Genomic DNA, 27,880 nt, shown 5'->3' with positions numbered 1-27,880 from the left:
CTGTTAAAAATTGTTTTCAAGTAAAGATGGTAACAGTTTGTAAAGTGTTTTCTTAATAAAAGTCCATTGCTGATTTCCTTTCACGAGTAGCAATATGTAGATTAATTTTGTGAATCTAAAATGCAGGTGAAATTAAAAATATTATGAAATTAACCTACAATCAGGTTCAATATTCTGCCACCTCGACGCTGCCATGAAATTAAAATCTTACCAATAAACAACCAAAGACGATGTCCTATTATACCACATCAGTAGGCCTAGCACATGATGGCCGCGGGAGTATGTCGCCGCGAGATAGACTACCCGTCCTTATGTCATTAATACAGTTAGAAGAAGACGTGGCATCTATCTCGCGGCGACATACTCCCGCGGCCATCATGTGCTAGGCCTACAGCCCCTTTAGCACAACTTGCCTTGTCGCGCGCGAGTCGATACTTGAAGTCGCGCTTGATGTATGGACTCGCGCGCGACAAGGCAAGTTGTGCTAAGGGTCTGGAACATCCTCCACAAAGGATGTCTGGATTGTGAGCCCAGCCGTGGCGTTGAAGTATGTAGCGCCTGTCAAAAGAATAGAGGCAAATCCGCCTGCCCTCCTGCGCGTCAACTTAAATAGGAATTTATTTTTAGGCACTCGCACATCATCTCTACTGACTAGTGGCATTAATATAAACGAAATATAAAAGTAATTAGTGTAATTACACTAGTTTTCCTATTTAAGTTGACGCGCGCAGGAGGGCAGGCGGATTTGCCTCTATACTTTTGACAGGCGCTACATACTTCAACGGCACGGCCGGGCTCACAACTCTAAATTCCGTCATAACTTTTTTCTCGTACGCCAAAAAAATTTGAAAAAAATATATTGACAGGTACCAAATAGGTAGTAAATATTGACTAAGATATCAATTAGCAGTGTTGTCTAGAACTATGTAAACCAAAAATGGTCCAGACATCCTGACGTCAGAATGTCTGGCCACTTTATTCGCTCGATTTTTCGATATCAGTGGAGGTACCAAATATATGTACTCAGGTACCAAATAGTATCAAATAGGTACTAAAGGATTACAGGCATCATGGCCAGTGCGACTACGAGCTGCTAGCAAAGGTGTTGATGGCGCTTTCTTGTCAATTACACCCATGAGCTACAATTGAAAAAGTATTATACAAAATGAAACTTGTGAATTCGGGGGACTGAGGAAAGGGAGGGCCAGGGGTATGTTGTGGTGGGGCACATTGCCTCATACCACATAGTTCGTTAGTTTCTTCTTCAGGCTCGAACTGTAGGTTGCGAAAAAGAAATTCAAAGAAACTTTACCTTCTATATCTCGTATACAGTGTTTCCTCAGTTCAATAAAACCACAGCTCAAGTTCCAATACGTGTAATTCCCTCATACTTTCAAATGCCCGCGAGATCAACACATTGCATTCTTTCACATAAAAAAGACCTCGACTACGGTAGTTACGTTACTTTATAGATCGCTGAACGTTTATTCAACTATAATATGTAATTACAAAAACTCTGTCAACTAAATACAAAAAGATTCGGCGCGCATAGCGTACCAAACGCTTACATACATATACATATTACAAAGATAAGATATACATAGTTCTACAGTTAAATTTAAACAATATCCTATCGGGCGAAGACCTACGGCCGGCGCCGGCGTGAACGAAATATTAACATAGGTCATTCAAATTCCTTGCGTATTTTACATTAATCAGTTTTGTTTGGAGGAGCGCCCACCACGTGGCGACTATTTACAGGTGCCCGGGGACACGGTCGCACGGGCTGAAACAAAACATACAAGTTTAGTATAATAATGGAATGGTCCTTCGTTCGTTCATGGTATAACGAAAATCGAAGTCTAGTGCATTATGCGTGCGGTAGATACGCGGACGGTAGTACTTCGCTTGATTTTAACTGGCAATACGTTCGATATCAAAGAGACTGATTTTAAGAAGAAAAAAAAACAGTCAAATCATAATGATGTTGAGAGGGCAATGAAACTGGTTACATTCATACTAACTGGTTTACAACCCCTTAAATGTATTGAATTTGACCCAATATTAGTCGTTAGCTGTTTCAATCTGGCATATTTACAGGACAATAGTGAATCCTTGTCATTCGATTAACAAACACGTCGTTATTATAAACTGTGTATGAATTAGCTAATAGTCATATTTGTAAGAAAGGGATAAAACACATGTAACCAATCAGAACCATATGTTTTTTTAAGAATCCTTAATTTTTAGGAAATGTGCAGCTTTGGCGGCAGCACTAACCCTAAGTTAAGTGGTTGATGCAAGTGGGCCTAAGGGCTTCTCGCTCGTTCCAGGGTTAGCAAACTAATTCGGGGTTTACCGTTTTAATAACAAAATTACCGTGAGACACTGACATATTAAACATGTAACCGGGTCACTCCCGTGTAAAAAGTCGAAAATCGCTCGACATGATGTTTCGCTCCATAACGAGGAGCATTTACCGTTTACACAATACAGTTTAACTAAGTGCGTTTTCACATTATGCGATTCGATATCAGATGTAGGACCGATATCCCATACATTTAAGCCGGCATCTTTGATTTTTTGGCTTTGAAATCCTTCCGACATGCGATCAGATAATGTGAAAAGTAAGGGTTCGCTGGTTAATCTCGGAACGTGCAAGTGAACCGAAATAAATGTAGTAAGAAGTGATGGTACTTACCGGTCACTAGTTGGGCGCCCAGTAGGACTGCGAGTAGCTGGGCTTGCTGGCCGCCGGCTTGGCCGCCGCGCGCGCCGCGCCGCTCTCCTGCGGGGGACACATTTGTACACATGCTATAAACAACTATAGGCAATTCTGACTTTGGGGGAGTGTAATTTACTTTTTAGAGACCGCTTCGTTTTTCCGAAGAATAATCTTGCTTGTCAGAGCCGGGTCCACACAGGGCGCGCCTCGGCCGAGCGTCTACAGTAAACGTTTGCCGGGCGAGGACATCGCCTCGCCCTGTGTGGAACCTGCCTAATGAAGTTATATGACATTTTGGACACACAAAGGACTACTCGACGAGAACTAGCGTTTACACCTCAGCACTCAATTTTATATCTCGATAATAGACGAACTTAATGTTCGTAATAGATTGTTACATGATAAGTCAAGTCGAGACGCCATAATCACGTTACGTTACTTGATTATCGTTTGTGTAATCATGTTATTATTCTAATTATTTGTTTCCGTTTTTGCATTATAAACTATTTTAAAATAAGCAAATAAATGTTATGAAGCAATAATATACTAATACATACAAAATCTTAAATCTAAGAATTCAAAAAGCATAATAAATACAATAATTTATATAAAATATTAGTATATGTATACATACATATATAAAATGAGATGCAGAAGGCGGGCTAGCATGGCACGGTGCGTATACATAGCAGTGTACATAAACATATATGTGTAACTTACCCGCCTATTATGACTACTGTTCACCCGTACATCCATCTACAAACGAAATAAAAACTAAAATATATCTCAAAAACTTTAAAATATATTCTAACACATGCATTCGGGCGAACCACAAAAATAATATAACTACGTTACATGAACATCATTCTACTGTACGAGTACCATTGGTTTACTCTGATGCAAAAGCTTTATAAATTATAATCATGCCATGCTACATTTATAAATAGACGTTTTTAATGACAGGACTGATAAACTGTGTAAAGCAAAGAGTTTATGTAAATCATTTTCGTGGTTCTTTTATAAAATATATATATTTTGTAACATAATATCGGAAACCATGCTATATCTACAAGCTGTCTGTACCAATATTTGATGGCCAGATAAAACCAATTAAATTTTATTTGAAAAACAAGAATTGTTGCTTTGGTGCAAACAGCTTCCACATTAAAAACATAACTTCCTACACTATTCAACTTTTAAATCAGTCAAACTTGTGCTAGTTTGTCGTATTTGTAACATTTTATGGGCGTGTTCATGATACTTGGCAAGTGAGAGTTGAAATGTAGATTGTAAGTAGGCACATCTGAACTTTCTTTTTCAGTGTAAATGGGAGATACACTAGCCCTTTATCATTATTGATGGGATACAAATGAAATACTGAAGCACACGGGTGCAGCCGTCAGGTCATAAGTTGTCGTCAAATGAACAATCATACGCATGTCGCTGTCCAAATATACAAAATGTCGTCTTCAGTACGAATCAGAAGGTATTATTCGTGAACCATACTAGCCTAAAATTTATTACTTAATTTAAAATGTATTAATGTAAGTCAAATATACGCTAGCAAAATATTCTGTATGCTCATATTTTGACTATATAGGAGGCAAACAAGCAGACAGGTCACCTGATCGTCCATGGACATCCGAAACAATGGTGATAGGCGTACCATTTTTTCAACTAGATTTGACTGATTTGAATATATGAAAACTAGAAATCTATATTATTTATGGTCATGGTTTGTTAATATTTCTTGTATGTGCAATGCACATTGTAATTGTTCCTCAGTCACCCGTTGGCCACGAACGCTGTAAAGTGTTCGAAACGTCGGGATGAATTGTAAATTCATTATACGCGATTTAATCCGTTTCCATAGTTTTATTTCATAACTATCGCGGTAACCGAAGACAATATTATATGAAAACTCTTGTAGATATGGATAGTCCACTGAAGCTATTTATGATTGGGTTCTGTGTGATCTGTACTGAACGCGACACAGTGTATTGGCGTTAGAGGCGCGACGTATGGTGTGTGTGTGTGTATAGTTTCTGTGTTGTAGCGTGTGTGTGTACCTGGTGCTGGTGGTGGTGCGGGTGGTGCGCGGAGTGCGGCGCGGGGATGTAGAGGTGCGAGCCGGCGCCGAACGGCGGCGGCGTGCCGCTGTGGAACGTCGCCTTTTCGTAGCTCTGCAACACATAAATACTATTCTTAAGGTGGGTACTGACCAACGTTACAAGGTATAACGCAACATTCGCATCGAGCGTGTTACGTGTCGAGACTGTCGAGCATATTACGCTATGTTCTAAAATCGGCGTAACATGCTCGTCAAAACTCTGTGCTCCGCATTCGGCGCCAGTTCTCAAGATATGAACAGCATACTGACTGAATTTTAACGAAAAATAATCTCGATTTATCGAGTTTCACTTGTAAACCCTCGTCATGTCTTCTGTAAAACATTGTTAGAGAATTGTTGTACTCACATTGACTTTGTTGAGCGCAACGTGAGTCTTGGCGTACATGGCAGACGCTAGCTCGGGCGGCGCGCCCGCTGCTGCCTTGTTCGCGCTCGCGTTGTATCCACCACCTGCAAATACCACAATATACAGATACTATCAGATCGATAAAAGAGTAGCGTCTTTCCATCGCGAATATCGTCAGTTCGTAACAGCAGGAAATGATTAGACCCACAACTAACAGCCGATGCTCTGCATGATGACAGGGCATGTATTTTTTTATTGTTGGTGGCGTGCACAGGTCTCGTAACCCCGCGAAGGATACGGGCGAGCATTGCACATATGCATATCTGCCGCCATCTGTTTTCTCTTATACGACACACGTGTGGTGATATTCTTTTTTAATGCCGGAACCACACGGCACTGACAGGGCATACAATACATTGAATTATATTATTTTAGCAAGAGTGAGGCTAGCAAACCGATGACACGCACAAAAGCGAGCCAATCGTGTGTAGTCAACGCAGTTGTGACCAATCGCGCGTGATGTGAACTCATCACCTAATCGCGTTGTGGTATTCCACCAAGGCATACGATACGCACGGTCCGTACGGACTAATCTTTACTTTAAAAATTTTTGGCGCTACAAAGCTAAGGCTATTTTTATGAAGGTGTACATACCAGGCTTGTATGAGTCTTGGTCGTACGGCGGTTGTTGCTGCGAGTAGCTGGAGACCTTGCCGCCGCCGGACACAGCGCCGGACACGGATCCTACGCCGCCGACGCCGCCGACGCCACCAACGTTAGACCCGCCGCCGTACTGAAACACGATGTATACGATTATAACAGGATCCATAAGACAAACAAACAGTTAATTTTGCATATGGATTTTAGAAGCTAATGTTTTCCTATTTTGTGAGTGATGTTAAAATAGGTCACTTTAGGACATTATTTACTTTTATTTATAGATTTTGGTATAGGTCTCCTTAAAGCGAATTGACAACCCATGGTCAAGCAGCAGTAGAAGCAATAATGAATTACCCTCTTATTCATAAACGTATCGACTTGATAACTTTAGTGTACGTTTATGAATAAAGGAGTTAGGATTATTTATCGAAATGTCCTCTAAATAAAAAAAAACCTTAAATTTTCCTATATTTAAAAACCTTGATATTGTGTTTCTGAAGTACTCTTAATATAAACTTACCGTGGGGTATACTCCATATTGGTACGTCGTGGGGGGAGGTTGGTAGAAGTACGCATAACCGGGCGGTAAAGCCGCGGGGACCTGGTGGACAAAAATAATTTGAGATCATTACATGATTTGCTTTTGCAAATGCCATTTTAATTTTTTTTAATGTCCCATTTAGTCCGTAGTAAAATCGAACGCATCTGTGTTGCAAGAAAAATCGGGTGTGTTTGGCCCAGTAGAGATGCGGTCCAAAGTCGGATCTCACTAAAGTTCTAAGGCCTTATTTAACACTTGAAATTGTTTAAGAAGACTTAATTTTTGCAAAGAATATCAGAGGGCCTACCGCGAACGACTAAATTTGCTAATTACAAAAAAAAATCTCACTCCAGTGACATCAGTGGGTCAGTTGCCTTCGAGGGAAGCCAATCCTGTCAAACTGGTGTAACTTGATAAGACGTTCAGATGTACTCTCTGAGTAATCACTGGTCAAACTATACATTGGCATAAAAGAGAAACATGCGCACAATTTGCCAACTTTGTCAGCGGTAGCTCCTCACGACATGTAATATTCAATGTAGTTTCTAACATAAGGTTGAAAAATAAATGTACCTGGCTGACTTGCTGTGGTGAGGCGGCGTCGGTGCGCGTGAACCTGTCTGTGGGCCCGAGACCGAACGTGCCTTCTCGCGCGCCTCCGACACCGTATCCTACTTCATAGTATCCGCCCTGCGAACAAATATACGTTATAGATTAGCTGATGTGTGAGATTTAGGGCCAGTTGCATCAACCACATTTGATAGACACATCATCGTCACGCAGCAGACGACTATGGAACTTCTCATACAATAAAATTTAACGAATGCTTTAACGGTGACAGATAGTTTGGTGCAACCGACCCTTAGTGTTGATCTTATCATATTTTCTACAGAATTTGGTATTTTGAGGTAATGTTTGATGTATGTTTTTTTACGCGTCCACACAGAGACTATTTTACGAGGTTATTTCCTCGCGCGGCAAATAGTGAATGTAGACGAGTCTCAACCGAAGCAGAGCGCACATTTCCTTCAGAGCGTCCTAAACTGCCTTGTGATGCTGCTAGCTGTGGGATATTTTTTCAGCCTTTATCGTGTGGTCTTTAGGCTCGACTAAGTCCCTCGAGGCCCATCCTCGTTGGACACTTTGTGGACACGGCCACGCGTGTGCTTGGCTTGCCGGTACGTGGTAGTTCGCCTGTACACAGACATGGAAATCATGCGAGTGTATTGCGCAATAGGAGCGTCCATCTATAAAGTATGTGCTTTGTGTGGGTTCAAGGACTTGCGACAGACATGTTGAATACAAAATCGCCCGGCATGTCCATCTCCTTCCTTCCTAAATCTGTGCTACACTACGTACCATGTGGTGGGGGAGTGTCCTGGTGATGAGCTGCGCCTCGTCGTAATGGTAGCCGGTGGGCTGCACGCCGCCGTACAGCGCGGCGCCGTAGCCCGCGCTCGCGCCCGCTCCCGTCACGCCCGCGTTCGCCGCGTTGGCTCCCGCGTTCGCGCCTGCGCTTACTGCGATACATACAAAACAGATGTCAAATAGTCAAGTAAAAGACACTATTTTGATGGCTATATAAATGTGACGTTTATACGACACACTAGGCACAGTTAAACCAAACCGTCTGTCACTAAAGCTTTCGATAAACATTATTTTATGCTTTGCTTATTTTACACAGCCTGTCAAGTGTGATTGGTGCAACTGGCCCTAAATCAGTGCGTACCAAATTTAATTGAACCAGACAGTCTGTACCAGTAGGAAGTGTAGGAACATTCATGAAAATTTTGTTGTGGTAGAAATAATTTCTGATTATTAATATTGGATATAGTTCGAATGTTTTATTGCTCGTAGCACAGAAAATGTATTATCATTTTCCTCTGTAGGAAAAGTTACATTCCGATCGCACGTATGGCGCAGTCATGCTTTAAATTCACTAATTTATAAATATTAACTATTGTGTAATGATAGAACAAAAAATAAATAAGTAATTTCTCTCCAGATACCACTCGCATATACTCTTTCTGTTATAGATTAAGATATTTTCATTGAAATAAGTAATTTAATTACCTGTGGTTGTGGCTACTTTGGCGGTTGAGCTCTGTGTCGTTGATGTGCTGGTTAAACTATTATTACTAGATGCTACGGAGTTGTCATACTGAAAATAACGCATATACATTAGTTTTGCATGTTAAAATTATAAAAAGGGCAATTATTATGCTTCGTTAAAATTCAACAGTAAAATCAACCCTATGGTGAAGTCAAGTTTAATCTTTCTAAGCAAGTAAAGTGTAAACTAAAAGAGTTTGAAGTCAAACTTCAATGATGTATTTATGTTATATTCAAAGAATATCATCATTAAAGAAAAAGATAATTCAAGAAAGGCAATGCTGAAAGTAGACGTCATGCTAAATATGTAGTACTAGTATTTTCATAGTGGTTGTTTCAATGTTCTCTATTTAATATAATATCTTAGGAATAAATCATTACTATCCATAACGAATTGAGATTGCTTAACCAGTTATTCAATCCAATGTCTTGTCATGGACTCTACATTTGTCTGTTTATAAAAAACAAGAGACCACTTCTTGTGGTTTGTTATTACATGCGCTGACAAGCAGGTTAGAGGAGTAACATACCTGTGGCGTGTTTTCCTTAGTGGGTAGTTTGGCCTGTGGACTGGGCTGGTACGTGTATAGCGCACTGCCCGCGTACACTCCCGCTGACGACGACGTCTGCTGGTAACATGTTAATCGGTTATTTAAAAGCAAAAGTATGATATATTAGAATATTAACGAATTCAAAAATAAAACAGCAAAACATACAATCAATGGTTAGAATTAGCTGCGAACTGGCCAGATTTAAGGGTTAGTTGAACCACTTGTCTTATCAGGGTACTTAGGAAAGCTCTCCCTATCGCTCTTCTATAGTGACGACCGGTCTGGCTCAGTCGGTAGTGACCCTGCCTGCTGAGCCGCGGTCCCAGGTTCGAATCCCGGTAAGGGCATTTATTTGTGTGATGAGCACAGATATTTGTTCCTGAGTCATGGATGTTTTCTATGTATATAAGTATGAGTACAAGCTTTGCTTAGTTTGGGGCTAAGTTGATCTGTGTAAGGTGTCCCCAATATTTATTTATTTATTTATTTTTATTTTATTTATAGTGGCGCGACAGAGCCAGACTGCGTTTCGATAGCCACGTAGAAATGCACACACGCAACAAACGCATATATGTACGTGGTTGTACTGTATTGCACATACATGGACTTTGATTGTATGAGTATCCTGTACCGATATACAGTTGTAACTGTAGAGATACTCGAGAGCTAACATTTTAATGGTTAATTTGTCGCACACATGCATATTTTCATTCACTCATTCGTGCCAGTGGATTGACCTGCACTGGCTATTACTTCAACATTTAGTGTGTGACACTGATAACACCGAGTACGAAGGACTTTTCTTTCCTGTTAACGCAAACGAGTGTCAGCTGTAGGTACTCAGGGAGATAACAATCGGTCTTAGGACTCAAGCTCAAGCCTTTTGTCGTGATTGTTACAATATTCCTCACCTGGTATGAGTTCATCATCGGCTGGTACTGGGTGAGCGCGGCCGCGGAGCCGTACGCCGGCGCCGACATGCCGGACGTTAGCGACGCGTTCGTTGAGCTTGCCTGCTGTGGACAATATAACATTAAAATTGATATGTCTGTGTTCAGGCCATGATCTAGTCAAAGCGGAAATATAATAATTCTACTGTATCGCAAACGTAAGCGAACGTGACATTATCTAGGCCGGCTGGAACGTTAATGTACTGAGCTGAGACTGAATCTACTAAGAAAAATTTGAAACAAAAGAGAAGCTAGTTCGAAAATATAACAAAAATTGCCAGTTACCTGTGGCGCGTAGACGTTGGCTCCGTATACCGGAGGGTGGTGCGCCGCCGCGGCGGCGTGGTGTGCGGCGTACACGTTCTGCTGACCCATGGCCTGCGGAGAAAAGTTCGTGTTAGAAACTCAACTCCTATTCTTCGAAATATTGCGCTGGTAGAAATACATCTCTCCTATGAAAAGTCTTACATCTAAAGGCCTAGGAAATTTAATATCTAGTGAGATATTATCACACTACATTGGTTTATTTTTTAACCCCCGACGCAAAAACGATGGGGTGTTATAAGTTTGACGTGTCTGTCTGTCTGTCTGTCTGTTTGTCTGTGTGTGTGTCTGTCTGTGGCACCGTAGCTCCCGAACGGGTGAACCGATTTCGATTTAGTTTTTTTTGTTTGAAAGCTGAGTTAGTCGGGAGTGTTCTTAGCCATGTTTCATGAAAATCGGTCCACTATGTCGCGGTCGGGGGTTTTTTCAAAATTTTAATGTTACCAACATTTAGTGATATAAGTCTACTTTCGTAAGATATATACAGGATAATTGTTATAATATAAGAAAATATAGATACTAGAGAACCTTAATGACCAAATAAAACTTACTAAAATCTCAATTCATGAAATAAATCTTGATAACAAAAAAGGAATTAAAAAAAAAAAATAACTTTTTCCTTAATTTTTGTACAAACTTTTCGAGAACTACTGAAATGGGTTCCGCGACACTGCAGTGCGTCGGGTATGTTTGCAGAAACGCGTACGGATGATGACAGAGGTAGGGTGACTAATCAAGACGACGGGTTGTACGACTTCTAATTCTATGGTAGACCAACAACAGTGAGTTTGTATGGTTTTTGACAAGTGAGTGTATACCTTGTGTCGGTGCAGCTGTGGTGCCGCTTGCGGCGCGTCTCCTGCGGATACGGCCAGCTGCTTCATTGCTGCTGTTAATTGCTTTTCTAGACCTGACACAAACGAAAAACAAGTTAATAATTGTAAATATTCACTAGGTGCACTACTGGTGCTGCCCTAATTTTGTTGGTTAGTCTATGTTAAGCCTTATGAATTAAATTACTATCTAAAGTTGCTGCTAGCATGATGCTTTTTAGAAGTTTTTTTTAATTATAAATGGGCTTACTCTTGGCCACAGACCAGCCAAAGGCAAAGACGTGGCCTACGATAGAGTGAGCTCGCCCAGAAGATGCCTGTTCACTCTTGATAAGCCAAAATCTGGATTTGTAAATCCATTATTAAGTAGTACTAAAAAGTAACTCTTAAAATTGCTACTTGCAGTGTTGACACTGCTGACTGGCCAGATTTCATACAATGATGTTGTGTTGTGTTACAAAATAATTCGTACAGTATAAACAACTTACTGTTAGGCTGTGGCGCGGCAGGCTCGGCTGGTGCGGGGACTGGTTCTGGCGCTAAACTTTCAGGTAACTGCAAACATTTTTACAGATTTACCCCCTTATTCATAAACATTCACTAAAGTTAACAAGCCGATGAAGTTCGTTTGTCCCTTTCCGACGTATTGGTGTGATAGAAAGGGACAAACGAACTTTGTCGGCTTGATAACTTTAGAGTATGTTTATGAATAAAGGGGTTAATAATTAAGTTACATTAGTTTTTCTACTCCCGAACTGTTATTCGTCATTTACAGGGTCATGCACAGATCTTTAAAACCCTGCATAAAGGTCTATTCCCCAAAGCCAGCGACCGCCGGCTTTCCGCGCATGCGCGCAGTATCGAAAAAACTGAAAACGCATTGTTTGGCTCTGTAACCATGGCAACGCCTTATAACGACACTGCGGGCGTGCGCGGGAAGGCCACAAACTACTAAGAAGATACTACGTATGGGAAGGCTTTGGGCAGCCGAGCTGACAGTGCAAACCTTTGAGTCAAAATACAGGAAAGTGTGAATTTCACCAAAGTTATTCAAGAAAACTATTAAAAACTAAGTGCATGGTCGTAGAAAAAGTATTGTATGCAACGGTGTTTAACTGAGTCAAAAAATACTCGTGGCGTCTCAATAACAATTTTCGGCTTCGCCTCAAATTGTTACCCACGCCACTCGTCTTTTTTGACCACCTTTAAACGCCTGTTGCATAAAATACTATTACATGTGCATGAGGTGAGGGTGAGGTATACTACATGTTATATAACGCCAAATTACATTAAATTTGCTAAACGAAATCAATGGGTCTACTTTTTTGTGTTTTTGATCTGTCGAGTCGACTAAGGTACACAGATTGTTAGGTAAAAATTGTATCACGTTTTACTAATATGCTTATTTACGTGGTTTAGTAACAAAAAAAACTACAATAACTTAAATGCACATTTGGTATTAATTTAAATACCGAAAATTCAGGATTTACAGTAATACCCCGCTTTACGCGACCCCGTAAAGCGCGGATTCGCTATAACGTGATTTTTAAATTTTGATGGATTAGAAGCAAAAATCATTCAGAAAACATTCGATTGTTTTTTTATAAAAAATAGCACTTTATTATTGTTTTTTTTAATGTAAAATGTTAAAGTTTCTTTATACAAGCGATTTAATTGTAATTTTTCAAGTGAAATATAAACTATTTCCCATTTGATTCTAAATTTGGTACCTTATTGAAGTGATTTTCCCTGGAACGCATATCTCGCGTAAAGCGGGGTATTACTGTAGTACTTTCTATTATGAAAAATCGCAGTAACCGTGGCTACGAGTCATAGGAAAAGTTGACTCATCAAGCACACATAAAGAAAGACAAATGTAAAAGTGTGAGTCTCACCATGCTGTTGGTGTTGGCGTACGTGACACTGGGCTCCGGTGCGGGCTCGTGCGCGGGCGCCGGCGCCGGCTCGGGCGCTGCCGTTACCGCCTGAAAACAATTTGTTTCATTTAGCTTTATTACATCTCTACAGGCACAGCGTGAATTAGGGCCAGTTGCATCAACCACCACATTTGAGACACATAATCGTCATGCAGCAAACATCTATGGAACTTCCCATACAATAACATTTTACGAACGCTTTAACGGTGACAGACGGTTTGATGCAACCGGCCCTTAGTCGTGTTGTGTGTGAAGTCATATCAGATAGGTGCTCTCTTTCAATATATCATATACAAAGTTATCAAGTGTTTATTCCTGTGGGGGCTTCTTCTCGTATGCCGGAACGCGGATCCGCATACGAGGAAACCATATGAAAAAAATAGTCGCGGCATGCGAGGTTAAGGCCTGTGTGAGACTGCAGGCGAACGGCCAGCGACCTACATTCATTTCATTAGGGTCGGCTCGCACCGGAATGGCAGCGGCCGGCAGCGACGCGGCGAGCACTTTTAGTGTGAAATAATTTTAAACTTTATTTACATATCGTCACTGCTTTAAAAAAAACTTGTATCTTCGTCTGTCAATGAAAAGAAAATTGTAGTTAGTATATATGGAATGCATATAGACTTACTGCGTTTTAACTTTGAGGAGCTGCGTGAGATACGAGATTTTTTCAAAGTAGTGACGATATTTAAAAAGACCGCGTTAGTCAAGTGATATGGTCTCTGGTCTGCGCGGCCGCTGCCATTCCGGTGTGAGCCGACCCTTACTGCACGTTAGGCGAGTAGGTAGGATGATGTCACTAATCATAGCCGACAGTAGTGTTCGGTTTGATCGGTTGAGCAGGTACGGGAGCGGAGACGGGAGATAAGTCGTATGTAGGACCGCTATCTAAAACATTTAAGCCGCCATCTTTGATTTTTGCCTTTGAAATCCTTGCTACATCCGATATCGGATCGCATAATGTGAAAACGCACTAAGGCTATGGTTTTAGTAGAGGCACACTAACCGTGGCGAGCGGTTTGGGAGGTTGAGCGGGCTGCGGCGCAGAGACGGGCTGCGGTTGCGGCTGCGGCTGTGGTTGTGGCGGGGGCGTGGGCTCGGTGAGGTCGGGCTCCAGCGCTCCGAACTGCACGTCCAGGAACATGGCGCCGCCCTCGCCACCGGGCATCTCCACCGCTGACGACGGAATCTGTGCCAACGAGTCAATGTATTATAAACTGAAATACATATCATTGTCCGTATGACCCAACCCCGCATGTTATGTTCGTAGGCAAAAAAGTGGCAACATCGTCGTGTCATCCCGGCACACAGCAAATTAAGGGCATTTATACATTTGACCAAACTTCATCAAATTGATTGGCACTAGCTTACATCCAATGAACTTCAACATTTAATTTTTTATTACGCTTACCTTTGAAGGAGGTGGTACCCTCGCTCGTTGTGGTTTTCTTTGACTCGTTATATCTGAAGAACCGTAAACACCATAATTTGACGAATATACACCTGAAACAACGATATATTTCATTAAGCAGGGCATAATTTACTTTTAATAATTACTTCTGGCTTGCGTACAATGTGTAGGTCTGATGAAGGTGAGGGACCAAGAAAGGCACTTAGGGAGACTTAAAGGTGGGCATAGCACACTTAGTTCGATAAACTTTATCGCATCGGTGCAAATGGTGCGAAAAGGACAGCCTGACGTTATATCGTATATCACGCGACCATGCTTGCCTGTATGTAGTGAAAAAGGGGTCTAAAGTATAATTGATGAAATGAATCGACCTTTTGAGATTGAACGCCGAAATAGGAGTTTCAGTTAAAGTGAATATCAAAGCTGCGATATTTAGTAATACATACTGTTGTCATGCCGTTGCGATTGCTGGGTGAGTTGCGACAGGTACTGGGACTGCGCCGCCGAAAGCGACCCCGACATACCCATGGGCTGTTGACAAATAAACAAATATTACTTAAACTTTCATAGGACAGAATAAAATATAAGTAAATCATTCATTAATTCCTATTTTATACATTTTTTAAAAGAAATTATACAGGTTTCACAAACTTGTCAGTTTCTAAAAGAAAATACTGAACCGTAGAATATGGGCAGCTAAAACTCTTAATAATATTTGAAACACTTGTGGTTTCGGTCAGCAAGGTATTAAGCTCGATCCATTGGTTTCGTACGCTCGCTTGCTCGCTTCAGCCCGCCGTTCGCTGGCGTCCAGACTTCCACCGGAGGCGCGTAGGGCCACCGACGGTTAGCGTGAACGTTGGTCGAACGTAGCTCAAAATGTATGAGATGATGTACTGTACCGTCGGTCGACTGACACGCGTGTTACTTGCATTCAGTGTGACTGATCACGTCAGCGACCGATCATGTACCGATAGCGCGTCGGTACGCGTTGACCTTTAGTTCCCAGGCTCATGTGTTTTAGGTAGGAGTGTGTCTGTAGTATGTATGTGCGTGTGCTGACCTGGTGGCGCGGCTGCGGCTCGGCGGCCGGCGCGGCGGGCGCGGGCGAGGCGCTGGGCGGCGCGGCGTGGGCCTGGCTGATCTGCGGCTAACACAACACAACCTTTCATTACACTACCCGACATACTTTACGATACTGGGATAACACTCTGAAAGCGTCGCTCTCTATATAAGGGTCAGTAGCTGGGCGTTTGAATGTGCCTCGCTCTTAAGCTGTAGATCTCAAGATACGCGTAGAAAACGAAGTATAGAACTTAATTCGGCGAATCTTTATCACGTTTACCTAAAGTCCTTTATGTTAATTTCCGCATTTTTACAAATTTACAAAAACCGCATTGAGAAAAAAAAAGCTGAACACATAATTTCAAGTTGAAAATCTCTTGTAGGTTACGGTGGCCGCTTTCCATCAGGCGGACCTTATGCTTGTTTACCACCGACATGGTATAACAAAAATATCTGGACAGTGAACACATGCAAAAGCAAATTACTCAAATTAAACCGTGGACCTACGTTGTCGCTTTGGTCAACTTCGATACGTGCGAAAATAGATACAACTTTGATTTCTGAGGTATATTGTACATAATAGTAAGTGAACTTACAACGGGCGCCCTCGGCTCAGGCAGGCGACTGTAGCTGTAACTGGGGATGTGCTCCGCGCCGTTGGCCGCGGGCGTGTCCCAGCACTCCTCCTGCTGCAAATGAGACAATTGTTTCTACAACTTCCCTAATTCCACAAGAAATATATCATTACACATCAAAATACGAACAAATCATAGTAACTACAACCACGCGTGTTGAAATCTGCAAGACATGCCACAAATGCGCCTGTTTCTAAAGGACAAAATTTTGCCACTTTTTGATCACCAATGACGCTAATCCTGGCCACTCCTCGTTGTCCCAGTCTTTTGAGCTTTTGAATTAGGCCGCTATGTTGTGTGTGAGCATATGAATAGTTACCGTAGTAACTGGCGGGGGCTCGTCGCCTGTGGGCGCGGTGCTGGGCGTGAACACCTTGGTGTCCGACAGAGATCCTGACCACTCCTCGTTGTCCCAGTCTTCCGCGCTGGGGAATGAGTCCGCTATGTTGTGTGCGGGTATATGAGTAGTTACCGTGGTGACTGGGGCAGGCTCGTCGCCCGTGGTCGCGGTGCTGGGCGTGAATACCTTGGTGTCCGACAGAGATCCTGACCACTCCTCGTTGTCCCAGTCTTCCGCGCTGGGAATGAGTCCGCTATGTTGTGTGCGGGTATATGAGTAGTTACCGTGGTGACTGGGGCGGGCTCGTCGCCTGGGGGCGTGGTGCTGGGCGTGAACACTTTGGTGGCCGACAGAGATCCTGACCTCTCCTCGTTGTCCCAGTCTTCCGCGCTGGGGAATGAGTCAGCTATGTTGTGTGCGGGTATATGAGTAGTTACCGTAGTAACTGGGGCGGGCTCGTCGCCTGTGGTCGCGGTGCTGGGCGTGAACACCTTGGTGTCCGACAGAGATCCTGACCACTCCCCGTTGTCCCAGTGTTCCGCGCTGGGGAATGAGTCCGCTATGTTGTGTGCGGGTATATGAGTAGTTACCGTGGTGACTGGGGCAGGCTCGTCGCCCGTGGTCGCGGTGCTGGGCGTGAATACCTTGGTGTCCGACAGAGATCCTGACCACTCCTCGTTGTCCCAGTCTTCCGCGCTGGGGAATGAGTCTGCTATGTTGTTACCTGTAAGTAAAATATCCGTCATTCGTGGCGAGACCGATGCATCGGTGGCATCTTCAAATTCAGTTAGCGGTTTCGTGTTAGCAGTTCATTTAGGATCCTTGATGATTTAAATTTAGCCAAGTGTGATAGAGGCTTTAGACTATCTGATTTTATCATTTTTATGGCTCAGTTTCGTCGGTCGGGATAAAGCGTGCGGAACGCGGGTACTCCCCATAGGTATTCTAACAACTGCCGAAAGTCACTCTGTTTAGTCGGCTGACATCGAGCGGTGACCAGTAGCGACACTCATAATGACGTGTGTTTTGGCAATCTCCCGTGCCCGGCATGCGAGTCGTGACGACCAATGAAAGCGATCAGGGTCCACACTGGCCGCACTCGTGCAGAACTATTTTCAGACAGAATAAATTTGGTCAGGCTCGGCAACCGTGTGCGCATGAGCACGGAGTTTTCCTCGCTCGGCGTGCGGCCAGCGTGGAGTGAGCAGGCGGGGTACGCACCGTGCTCGCCGCGCTCGGCGTCGCGCGGCGGGCGCGGCCGGCCGGGCGGGCCGCGCCGGGCGCCGCGCGCGCGCCCCCGCGCCGCGCCGCGGCCTCGCCCGCGACTCTCCGCTTCCCCGCGACCTGGGAACGAACACGATCGAGATCTTTATCCGTCTACAAACACGAAGGCCGATAGTCCACTATCATATGTTTATCATACAAATATGATCGTAGCTCTGTATGCCTCTCTTTTTCTCCGACGTGAAGAAAAGGGATGGCATGTCGCCTATGATCATATTTCTATGATAAACATATGATAGTGGACTATCGCACGTTCGACATGTGCACGCTCGAAGTTGATGACCTCTGTCGTTCGATCGTGCGTTTAGTGGCGCCGAGGCGTGCGTGAAGGACACATAATGCCGCGATCAAATCTCAACAGCACTGAACTACATCCGTTTACTTTAATTCCAGTTATTTTCATCATCCAGTGAATTTATAGCAAAAAAAATTAAATAAGTCTTCCAATGCTCACTAAAATCTTATTTCAATGTCAGTTAACAGTTCTAAATTCAATAAATGAACTTTTTCTTCGGTATTGCACATTATAAAGGACTTAAGTGGACACGGCGCGCCAGATCTTTCTCTCGACTCGTGAGCCACTCGCTCGCGAAGAGGCTTCGGCTCATCGTTTCCAGCCGATGACTGTTTCTTCGTCGTTTAATACGCGATCACAAAACAGTATAAAGTATCCATTATAAAGTATGCAGTATAAAAGCATCCATTATAAAAAAACTTACGAGGACGCGGCGCGCCGGACCTTTCTCTCGGCTCGCGCGCCTCTCGCTCGCGAGGCGGCTCCGGCTCGCCGTTGCCGGCGGCGGCGGGTGGCTTTTTCTTCTTCTTTTCATTTGTCTGCCACTCACCCTGAAAAATATCAAACGTTCAATATTGTTTCATAAAAAATAACTATAAAAATTTGGTGAAATACTGCCTATAAGTATACCTTGGGAACTTTAAAATGTAGCTAACTGATAGACATTTTCAACACTTTGATCATTTATATTACGTCTGCATCTGTAGATCAACGCCTTCATAGAATATTTCATTTTGATTGAAATCACATCAATTTTCAACTAGATCAGACATCGCAAAGCGGATTATAAAACGACAGCAATCCGCTTAATACTATGCCTACGCCTTTGACCGTCAAAGACCTTCGTGCTTCTATATCGATACAGCGATATGTGTGGCGATAAGAAGGTATGTGTTTATGTACGGGCCCTCAGCTCTCATAATCTTATGGTCACAGGGCAACCCCGCCACGGAGCAGCGCGGACACGCGCCGATCGGCGGACAAGTTTGGCGACAAGTCGACCGCACTGCCCCGCGACGGCCCCCCTCCGTTATGAGTTCTCATCATTGGGCACATGTCACTTTATACGCAAATAAAAAAAGAAACTAAATGAGACGTCGTCACACAATGTCGTGGACGACGGATAGACCGATTGTTTCGAACGTAAACTCAGTATTTGTCCTCCTTATTGACAATGTAATCTGTCTACTACATAAAATACGCTTGATCTATGTGAAACGTGTCATCTACCTACGTTTTTCAAAGAGTGGCATTAGACCAACACAAGAGCACGCCACTTCACTCGTTCTTGAGCGGTATCGCGCCAGCTTTCGCCGACGCCGAGCTCACGGAGGTCTACCTCCACTATCCGCCCAACGATATTTTCGATGACCAACAGGACAGTGTCCATTTGGTCGACCCATGAAGTCCCTTTTGACTGCCTGATCTTCACCCGTCTTGTGTTGGAGGCCAAGAGACTAATATCAACCTAATATATAGCGCCAGCCACTAATTACTAATTGTGTAAATAATGTCCAAAGAAAAACTGTACCTGTATTCGCTGACTCTCCTCCAGAAGCAGATTGCAGGCGGCGACCATGTCGTTGTCCGAGTCGTGCAGCGCCGAGCAAACCTCCTCCTCGGTGCGACACGTCATCTCCATCAGCTCTAGCACCTGCCAATGTTATAAGTAGTTAAAAACAAATGAAAAACGCAATATCACCGGTGCTTTGTACCTTTTTGGTACGGAACCCTAAAAAACATAAATATAACAATCATCAACACAAATATCGAACTCGGAACAGATGATGATCATGATGATTGATAACAAGCAATGGCAAATGTCAGACAGATAAAATTAAAAATCGCGTAAGGTGAACCTTTATATTTTAGTAGAGTTAGTGCGTTTTCACATTATCCGATCCGATATCGGATGTAGGACCGATATCCCATACATTACAGGCGCCATCTTGGATTTTTCCATCGAAATCCTTCCGACATCCGATATCGGATCGGATAATGTGAAACCGGAGTTACACCCAGATTAAAATGCAACCATGAGTTTTAAACCTCTGCAATATGAGGTACTTTTTGGTTGATGATTCCCTGAAGAAAATAATAATATTCATTAAATGTAATGACGATATGTTTGTATTCGTGAAGGTGTATACGTTTCGTCAAATTAAACGAAATTACATATTAGTGGAATGAAATAGAAAATAAAATAATCAAGGTATAGCATTGGCCAATGACGGCTTGACGGCCCACGAATTTTATACAGATCTTCACAATTTTGAGATTCCAATGTTGCCCTGTCCCCTGTCCACAACTGACCTAGACTATTTACAAATTCTTGTAGTCTCCTATGCACTTCTGGTAGCTAAAAGTACCATTCTAATGGCAATAATTATACAGGATATCATTGCAAGTTTATCAATGACATTCATATTAATCTTTCTTGTTGTGGTGGTAAAAAATCGTATGTATAATGCACACTTGTATAATCGTACTACCTTATAATTATAGAAAATTAGAAATTATGGAACCATCAATCAAATCAGACAAGTTGTTTTGAACGTTTTGACAGCAGTGTTTTTGGGATTTGACTATCAGGCATATTACCAAGTCATGTGCTCTAATTTACTTTGTAAGAAGTACCAGAAATTGCTTTAAACTTAATGAGAGACTTCATCAAACATTAATTTGACCTCTGCTGTTGGGCATTTCCCACAATAACAATAGGATCTCGCAGGTTTCGATCTAAAAGCGAAGATAGCGTGTGAAAGTGATCTCACCATTCTTCGGACGTCCGTGGTGTCGTCGCTTTTACGGTCGATCATGTTTGCCATACGCATCTGTTCTGTGGTTGCCTGGAACACAAATAATATATTTTATTTATTTAAAAATACATTTCAAAACTTGCATTTCTTCTAAACCATGTATCTAATAAGTATTTGTCGATTCTCAACTTGATTGGTTAGAATACTTTGAATTTTCTATCGAGGAGTTCCTCTGGTAACCAACCTTTGGCAACCTAGATGGTGACTGGTGAAGCTAAATAAAAGTAAAAAGGGATTCAATGAAATAGGGATAAATCAAAGTATCAAAATTCATGGAATCATCAATAGCAGGCATAGCAGTTCAATTAAGCCTGATCTAAGTTACCTTTTTATTGACAAAAAAGGACAATAGTAACATGGAACTTGCATTGTCCATCGATCAGCTATTAAGTTAAGGCTGACAAGGAGTAAATATTTAATTGTATTCAAACATGATAAAATTGATTTGATAAAGAATGTCTTTGACCCCAATACCTTGTAGGTTGACCTACACCTCATTCACTGGTCAGCACCTTATCAAACTGGCGATTTATGGGTGAGTTTTACAGGCTACGCGCGCCTTGCTGCCAACATTCTTACAAATCCCCATTGTGATAAGGCCTTTATTTATCTACGCAGCTCTTGACCTGCACCAACAAACATCGGTAATATTTGATATTCATTACATTTTATTAATGTTTACTTTTCTCCGTAATATCAAACTTCATACCATTGACCTAGACTTTTAGTTACTTAGTTTGACCTTGACCCCATTAACTTGCAATTTGACCGTGACCTCACTAACTTTGTTAAAACAAGCCCTCAGCTCTCATAATCTTATGGTCACAGGGCAGCCCCGCCACGGAGCAGCGCTAACTTTGTTAAAACAAGCCCTCAGCTCTCATAATCTTATGGTCACAGGGCAGCCCCGCCACGGAGCAGCGCTAACTTTGTTAAAACAAGCCCTCAGCTCTCATAATCTTATGGTCACAGGGCAACCCCGCCACGGAGCAGCGCGGACACGCGCCGATAAGCGGACAAGTTTGACAAGTCGACCGCACTGACACCGCGACGGCCCCCCTCCGTTATGAGTTCTCATCATTGGGCTACAAAATATTTCATATATTCTAGTATTTATGAGAATTTGAAATCATAGTCACAATTTTTAATTTTTCGTCGATTTTACTATTTACTTACCTCGATATCGAACTTAAGAGGCTGTTTATTGATCTTCAGTTTTAATTACAATTTAACCTTGACCCCATTAACTTGCAACTTGAACCCAATAACTTTTACCGTCTTCTATCGTCGTCGTTCTACCGGAGTCGTTTGTCTGGCTTTGCTTTTTTAGGATATATGATTCAGTTCAGTTTTTAAAATTAAATGGCTTCAGTCCATTGGGACTATTTCGCCAGTGTCAAGGTGATATGAGCTAATATTAGTAATTTTTGTACGGTAAGTACGACATTGTACGGTGACTTAGCACTTGTAAATTGATAGCTAGATTTTACAAGAGCACGTGGACTACCGGCCGTTTACGACAAAAAAGAGGCTTAACGCGTTTCGAGAACAATTCTTCATCAGCTTCTCACTACACCATTAGTTTACTGCATAATACGCTAACAATATTACACTTTAAACAACATTAATGAGTAAAAGAAAAATAAATTATTCACGACACGAAACCGCTATGATGGCGTCCCAACCGGAAGTCCAGGATATATGCTTATTCCCATAAGTATGAAACTTCACTGCAATGTCACAATTTGGATTTCTTTCAACCCCTTTTTGCCAAGAGTGGCACCGAAACTTAGCAGTTCGTGTACTCTGCCTACCCCTTTATGGAATACAGGCGTGATTATATGTATGTATATGTATGTATGTATGAAACTTCAAAGAACGTAGGCCCTACTCGCTTTCGCCCTTGACCTGCCTTTGCCTTTAGCAATGAGACTGACAGTAGATATTTAGATAACAGACTGACCTCTTCTGATTTGCTGTCTATACTTCCTATGTGGTTTCCTATATTTAGATATATGCAATAAAGGGTATTTGTATTGCATTGTTGACCTTGCCCCACTAACCTGTAGCTGTTGTTTGACCTTCTCCTTGGCCGGTGGTTTGTCGACGCCCTTGGACTTGTCCTGGGCTTTGTCCTTCCCCTTCGCACCACCCTTGGTGGCGCGTGCTCCCAAACTCATCTTTATCTGCTATAATTATATTTACAGCCTCTATTTACAAGCAGCTGTAACAATGAAAAATATTTTTTTTACAAAATAATTACATACATCTAATTCAGTTAAGTTCTATTAATGTCCAACCATCCCGTTCCGCCCGTTTCAGTTTCTGCAAAATTGAAAGTTCAGTTTTATATAGAAACATTAGAAACCGAAACTGCGGCCGACAAACTAAAAACACAATTTTACTAAGTTTCGGCCAATCGAAGTAGTTGTTGGACTATGTTTATTTTATGTCAATTATGTCAAATCAAACTTCCATCACTTCGTCACTTCCAGCTTGCGTAGCCGAATGTACAAACGCTCACGAAACGCTCGTAGATATCTGTCTCTATCGCTCTTGCGTATTGGCGCGACAGAGCCAGACTACCTTTTGCGTCGTAGAAATACCATTCGGCTACGGGGCCAGCCCTCGGCCGAGGCAGTGAGCGCGTTTTGATCGGCCGCGCAACCTGCCTCGGCCGAGGCACGTCTACACAGCATAGCACGTTTGGCTCGAGAGGAAATTGCGACGTGCCTCGCTCTGTGTGGACCCAGCCGTCAAAATAGAATGTGTTAAAAAATAAATGCCATACAATTTATTTATGAACACAATCTATAAAGTCAAAAGTTGTTGATGCTGGCTGTAAGGTGCATTGGGGTAATCCCAAAAATCTCCGTTGTAATAAGATTTACAGTCCCTCGGAAAATATCCATCATTTTTATGTTCCTTTCGGAAATACCCGAAAAAATAATAAAATCTTGTAATTCATGCTACTCTATTTTGCAGCTACTGTTACTAATAAATACAAGGTAAACAAAACTTGCTTAAATTACTTAACAAATTTTCGAAACAAAACATTTGCTTTTAAATTATTAACAAATTTTCGAATATCCTAAACTTTGACTTTTACCCAGATTGTATTTACGAGATTCTTTTCATTAGGAAAGAAATCCTGTTTTTAATACTAACCTCGCTAATGAACTTAAATGAGATTGCAAACATTACAGATTAGTCCTAAATGATCCTGAGACAACAATTAAAACCTTGGAGATGCGAAGGTCGTTGGCCGTGAAATCGCAAACGCGTTTTACTCGCGATAGGGTTTATTGACGTGTTATGCTCCGTGCACACTAGACGCGACTTTTTATTGACAAGGGTAACTAAGGGCGAGGACAAACAGTCTGTGCTAGTGGAAAGAATATGGAGACGTGTTTTATACTACACGAGGTACACGTTATCATTATCACGGCTCCATAATTATGATGCATTTGGTTCGATTTATATCTCGTAGGAGGAAATCTTAAACCGATCTAAGCAGACGGATAGTGTTTACTATTCTATCGTGATTGCTAAACACGCTTACAATACCTATCGATATCGTGCGTTTGAACCCTGCCTAATTTCGCTGCTTGATTTCTTCATAAATGCTTCCTAAGTCAGAGGTTTCCGTGGCGCTACTTTGCTTGTAAATAAGTAACTATGATTCGAACAGCAACACTTCATTGCATCTTGCACTACTTCGTCGTACAAGGAAAGTTTACCTCTAGAATGTGTAATCCATTGACATTTAAAATGAACATGAAGAGTGAAGTACTCTTAAAGAATATTATAGATGGCTACACAAATGAAGTGTTTGATATTTTAATCTAATTGATATGACCAGTACAGATGAAGGAAATATTATGAAAATAGGTAAAGACCGAAAACAGATAGGAGTAGAGATGGGCCGAATATTCGGTAAATATTCGATATTCGGCATATTCGGCAAGTTATTCAATGTTCTTATTCGGCCGAATAGTTCGGTTACATTGCCGAATATTTACCGAATAAACAAAGTAAATAAATAGCGCAAGTTGTTTCGTAATTCATGAGATAATAACATCCTATTTCAGGATTCTAAGGACCAAAGGGGGTTAAAAATGCGTTAAATATAAGTACTTACAATAATTATGTAAAAAAGTAAAAATAACGTAGCTTAAGAAACAAAAATCAAAATATTCTTATGCACTAAATTATAGGAACATTAAGAGCCTTAGTTATTAGTACCCATTACCAACCATTGAAAAGTTTTTAACTCTAAGCCAGGTATTAAATACAGTGGAACCGAATATTCGGCCGAATGTTCGGTTCGGTAACAGCTGAACCGAATGTTCGGCCGAATATTCGTATTCGGCAAAGTCCGTATTCGGCCCATCTCTAGATAGGAGTATAGTAAAATTATGGTCGCGTTCGGCCAAAACGTGGTCTTACATCCTATACCCTATACAAATTTAAAAATAGGTAGCTATCTACCTATACAAGTTTAAGTTACAAGTCACACCTATAAGTATATTTAAACTGCCCCTACCCAAAAGCAATAAAGCTAAAAATAAGAAGCTACCTGCAATTGCCAGTTAAAAATAGATTAACTATAAAAAGCGTGTAATAACTATCCAGAGCGACGCGTAACCATACCGCAGTCGTAAATAAAGAATTGCCACCGAGTGTCGTAAAACCAGATACGTCCCATTTGCAATTATTTTCCTAATGAGGGGTTGAATCTTTCAGTCTCTGCACTTGGATCGTAAAAGAGCCGGAATATCCATGCGCTGGTTCAGTCCAATCAAGAAGGTCACACGGGTTGGGCTCCTGAGATCCTTTTGAAAGGCAAAATATGGGCCAGTGTGGAGGGCACTCCAACATACAATGACTCTGACCAGTTTCACTTTCAATAAATTTGTAGTATTAGACTTATTAGATCATGATTATGTTTTTGATTTTTGTTGAGGTCAGTGTGTCAGACGGACAGATACTGCACAAGTGGTCCTGTAAGGGTTCCGTTTTTCCTTTTCGAGGTACGGAACCCTAAAAACAGTAAAATCTATGAACCATATAGCATTTCAAATGCATGAGAAATAACCTAAGCACAAAATTAAAATTTTGAAAAAACCAACGACCATGACACCGATTTTCATGAAACATGGCTAAAAACACTCCCCGACTAACTCAGCTTTCAAACAAAAAAACTAGATCTAAATCGGTTCATCCGTTCAGGAGCTACGATGCCACAGACAGACTGACACACAGACACGTCAAACGTATAACACCCTGTCGTTTTTGCGTCGGGGGTTAAAAAGGGGCAAGCCCTGTTTCCTATTAAAATTTTCCTTTATGGCCAAACTTAAGGATACACGCCTACACTTCAGTATGTGAAATATTAATGGTTATATTGACCGTTACACATTTTAAGAATAAGAATTTAGATGCCTATTTAAAATAATTATTGTTTTTTTTACAAAATTGTGTTTTCTTGGTACAAGTTTTTGTTTCAGATGGCAATTTTCTTTCAACAGCAACCCATAGTTGAATTTTAAAAAAAACTATGGACAGCTCTTATCTCCACCATCAGATCAGCTTGATGGTACCATAACACAATTACTGTCCAGATATGGGTCTTATTACAAAGCCTTAAGGCTTTACAATTCGGGGCAGGTTGTATACAAAATTGTAAGCTTCATAATCATCAGAAACCAGGAAAATTGTGAAATGGACAACTAGTGCTGGACCAAAACTAGCACTGTCATACAACAGGTATTCACAAAACAGTTTAAAATCCTATCTACCATCAGCGAATGTGTATAAATGCTCTGGGATTGTTTGTAGTCTATCAAGTACATCATAATTTCATAGACGGCTCCTGACATGATGGCATGGCCTATTAATTATGAATCTGCAATCTATTAATTTGGAGCTCTAAGTTTACTTTTAGGCCTGTATAGGCAAGTATCGTAATCTACACTATGGTGAAAATTATAGAAAATGGCAGCATTTTTTTATATAACAGGCTTTGTTCTTTCATAACAAACAATAAAGCTATCTGTAACAGCCTTTTCCATTTTCCTTTATGTATGTTATTCTGAAACAGATTAACTTCAACCCACAACTATCAAAGCAAATTAATAAGTGCAATTTTTTTTAACTCAATTTTCTGATAATGCTGATGATGAATTGCTATTACAAAAATTCATAAGTACCTAAATGAACTAACATTATCAACCAAAGAGTGTTATGTTATGAATGTTATCAATATGCAATGGTCTTTTATCAAGATATAAATAAACAAATCATTACTTTCACTGAAAATATTAATACATTAAACTATAGCAAATACCATTCAAAGCAGTCATCAAGTATCAGCAATCTTAAGATTTCTGATCAGAAAAACCTTATTAAAAATTCAAGGACACATGGACCTCCAAAAAGTGAATGCCCTCCCACATAACCTAATCCTTTTGCAAAAAGCCTTATTAACAAGTTTAAACTACACAGAAGTGCCAAAATACTCATATTACGATTTATATACAACAAACTTGCATAAAATTTGACCATCAACAAAATACGTAGGCACAATATCAGCACAAAGACATCACTCACCGTCCGTCGCGGTGTAGGAGCGGCAAATTGATAAACAAAACACTTGTGTAAATTTACTACAAACTACAACTTTTACCCATCACAACACTGCAAAAAACTATTATACACAACAACGTATACTTCCGGATCGGCACGAGCGGCGAAATAAAGAAATATTCAGCTTCTTTAAGCAGAAATCGGGACAATGATTCATTGCAAGTGGAGCGCAAGGGCGATACACGAAAAATGAGGATGTGCGTCGGCTTCCTACGGAAACCTCGCAGAATTGCGATAGCAGCACTTTTCCACGATTCAAGGAGCACGCGTCAT

The 27,880-nt window shown here is 41.5% G+C and overlaps 1 protein-coding gene across 1 annotated transcript; it reads right to left on the bottom strand.

Annotated features, from left to right (window-relative positions):
* Nucleotides 1–1,360: 1,360 nt before the first annotated feature.
* LOC125239132 (ubiquitin-associated protein 2-like) lies at nucleotides 1,361–27,880 on the bottom strand. Its single transcript, XM_048146638.1, has 29 exons — nucleotides 27,572–27,880; nucleotides 23,023–23,183; nucleotides 20,915–20,989; nucleotides 19,672–19,794; nucleotides 18,565–18,691; nucleotides 17,710–17,905; nucleotides 16,925–17,257; nucleotides 16,694–16,871; nucleotides 16,183–16,275; nucleotides 15,585–15,671; nucleotides 14,968–15,052; nucleotides 14,522–14,613; nucleotides 14,117–14,299; nucleotides 13,069–13,158; nucleotides 11,662–11,728; nucleotides 11,159–11,250; nucleotides 10,302–10,394; nucleotides 9,978–10,079; nucleotides 9,046–9,141; nucleotides 8,477–8,564; nucleotides 7,763–7,923; nucleotides 6,977–7,093; nucleotides 6,383–6,463; nucleotides 5,857–5,995; nucleotides 5,203–5,306; nucleotides 4,795–4,908; nucleotides 3,446–3,481; nucleotides 2,702–2,788; nucleotides 1,361–1,786 (listed from the first exon to the last, which is right to left on the bottom strand). Exons 2-28 carry the CDS (start codon nucleotides 23,137–23,139, stop codon nucleotides 2,708–2,710), a joined length of 3,150 nt encoding a protein of 1,049 aa, XP_048002595.1. The 5' UTR covers nucleotides 23,140–23,183; nucleotides 27,572–27,880; the 3' UTR covers nucleotides 1,361–1,786; nucleotides 2,702–2,707.

The sequence above is a fragment of the Leguminivora glycinivorella genome, chromosome 2 (genome assembly GCF_023078275.1).
Source record: "Leguminivora glycinivorella isolate SPB_JAAS2020 chromosome 2, LegGlyc_1.1, whole genome shotgun sequence".
Taxonomy (NCBI): domain Eukaryota; kingdom Metazoa; phylum Arthropoda; class Insecta; order Lepidoptera; family Tortricidae; genus Leguminivora; species Leguminivora glycinivorella.
This window is presented reverse-complemented; position numbering and strand designations above follow the sequence as displayed.

Coding starts and splice junctions, on each gene's coding strand:
- LOC125239132 (XM_048146638.1), bottom strand. CDS start 23,139: ATGAGTTTGGGAGCACGCGCCACCAAGGGTGGTGCGAAGGGGAAGGAC. Junction 15,053..15,584: donor AGCCGCAGCCGCGCCACCAG/GTCAGCACACGC, acceptor ATTTGTCAACAG/CCCATGGGTATGTCGGGGTC. Junction 3,482..4,794: donor CGCACCACCACCAGCACCAG/GTACACACACAC, acceptor TTTCGTTTGTAG/ATGGATGTACGGGTGAACAG.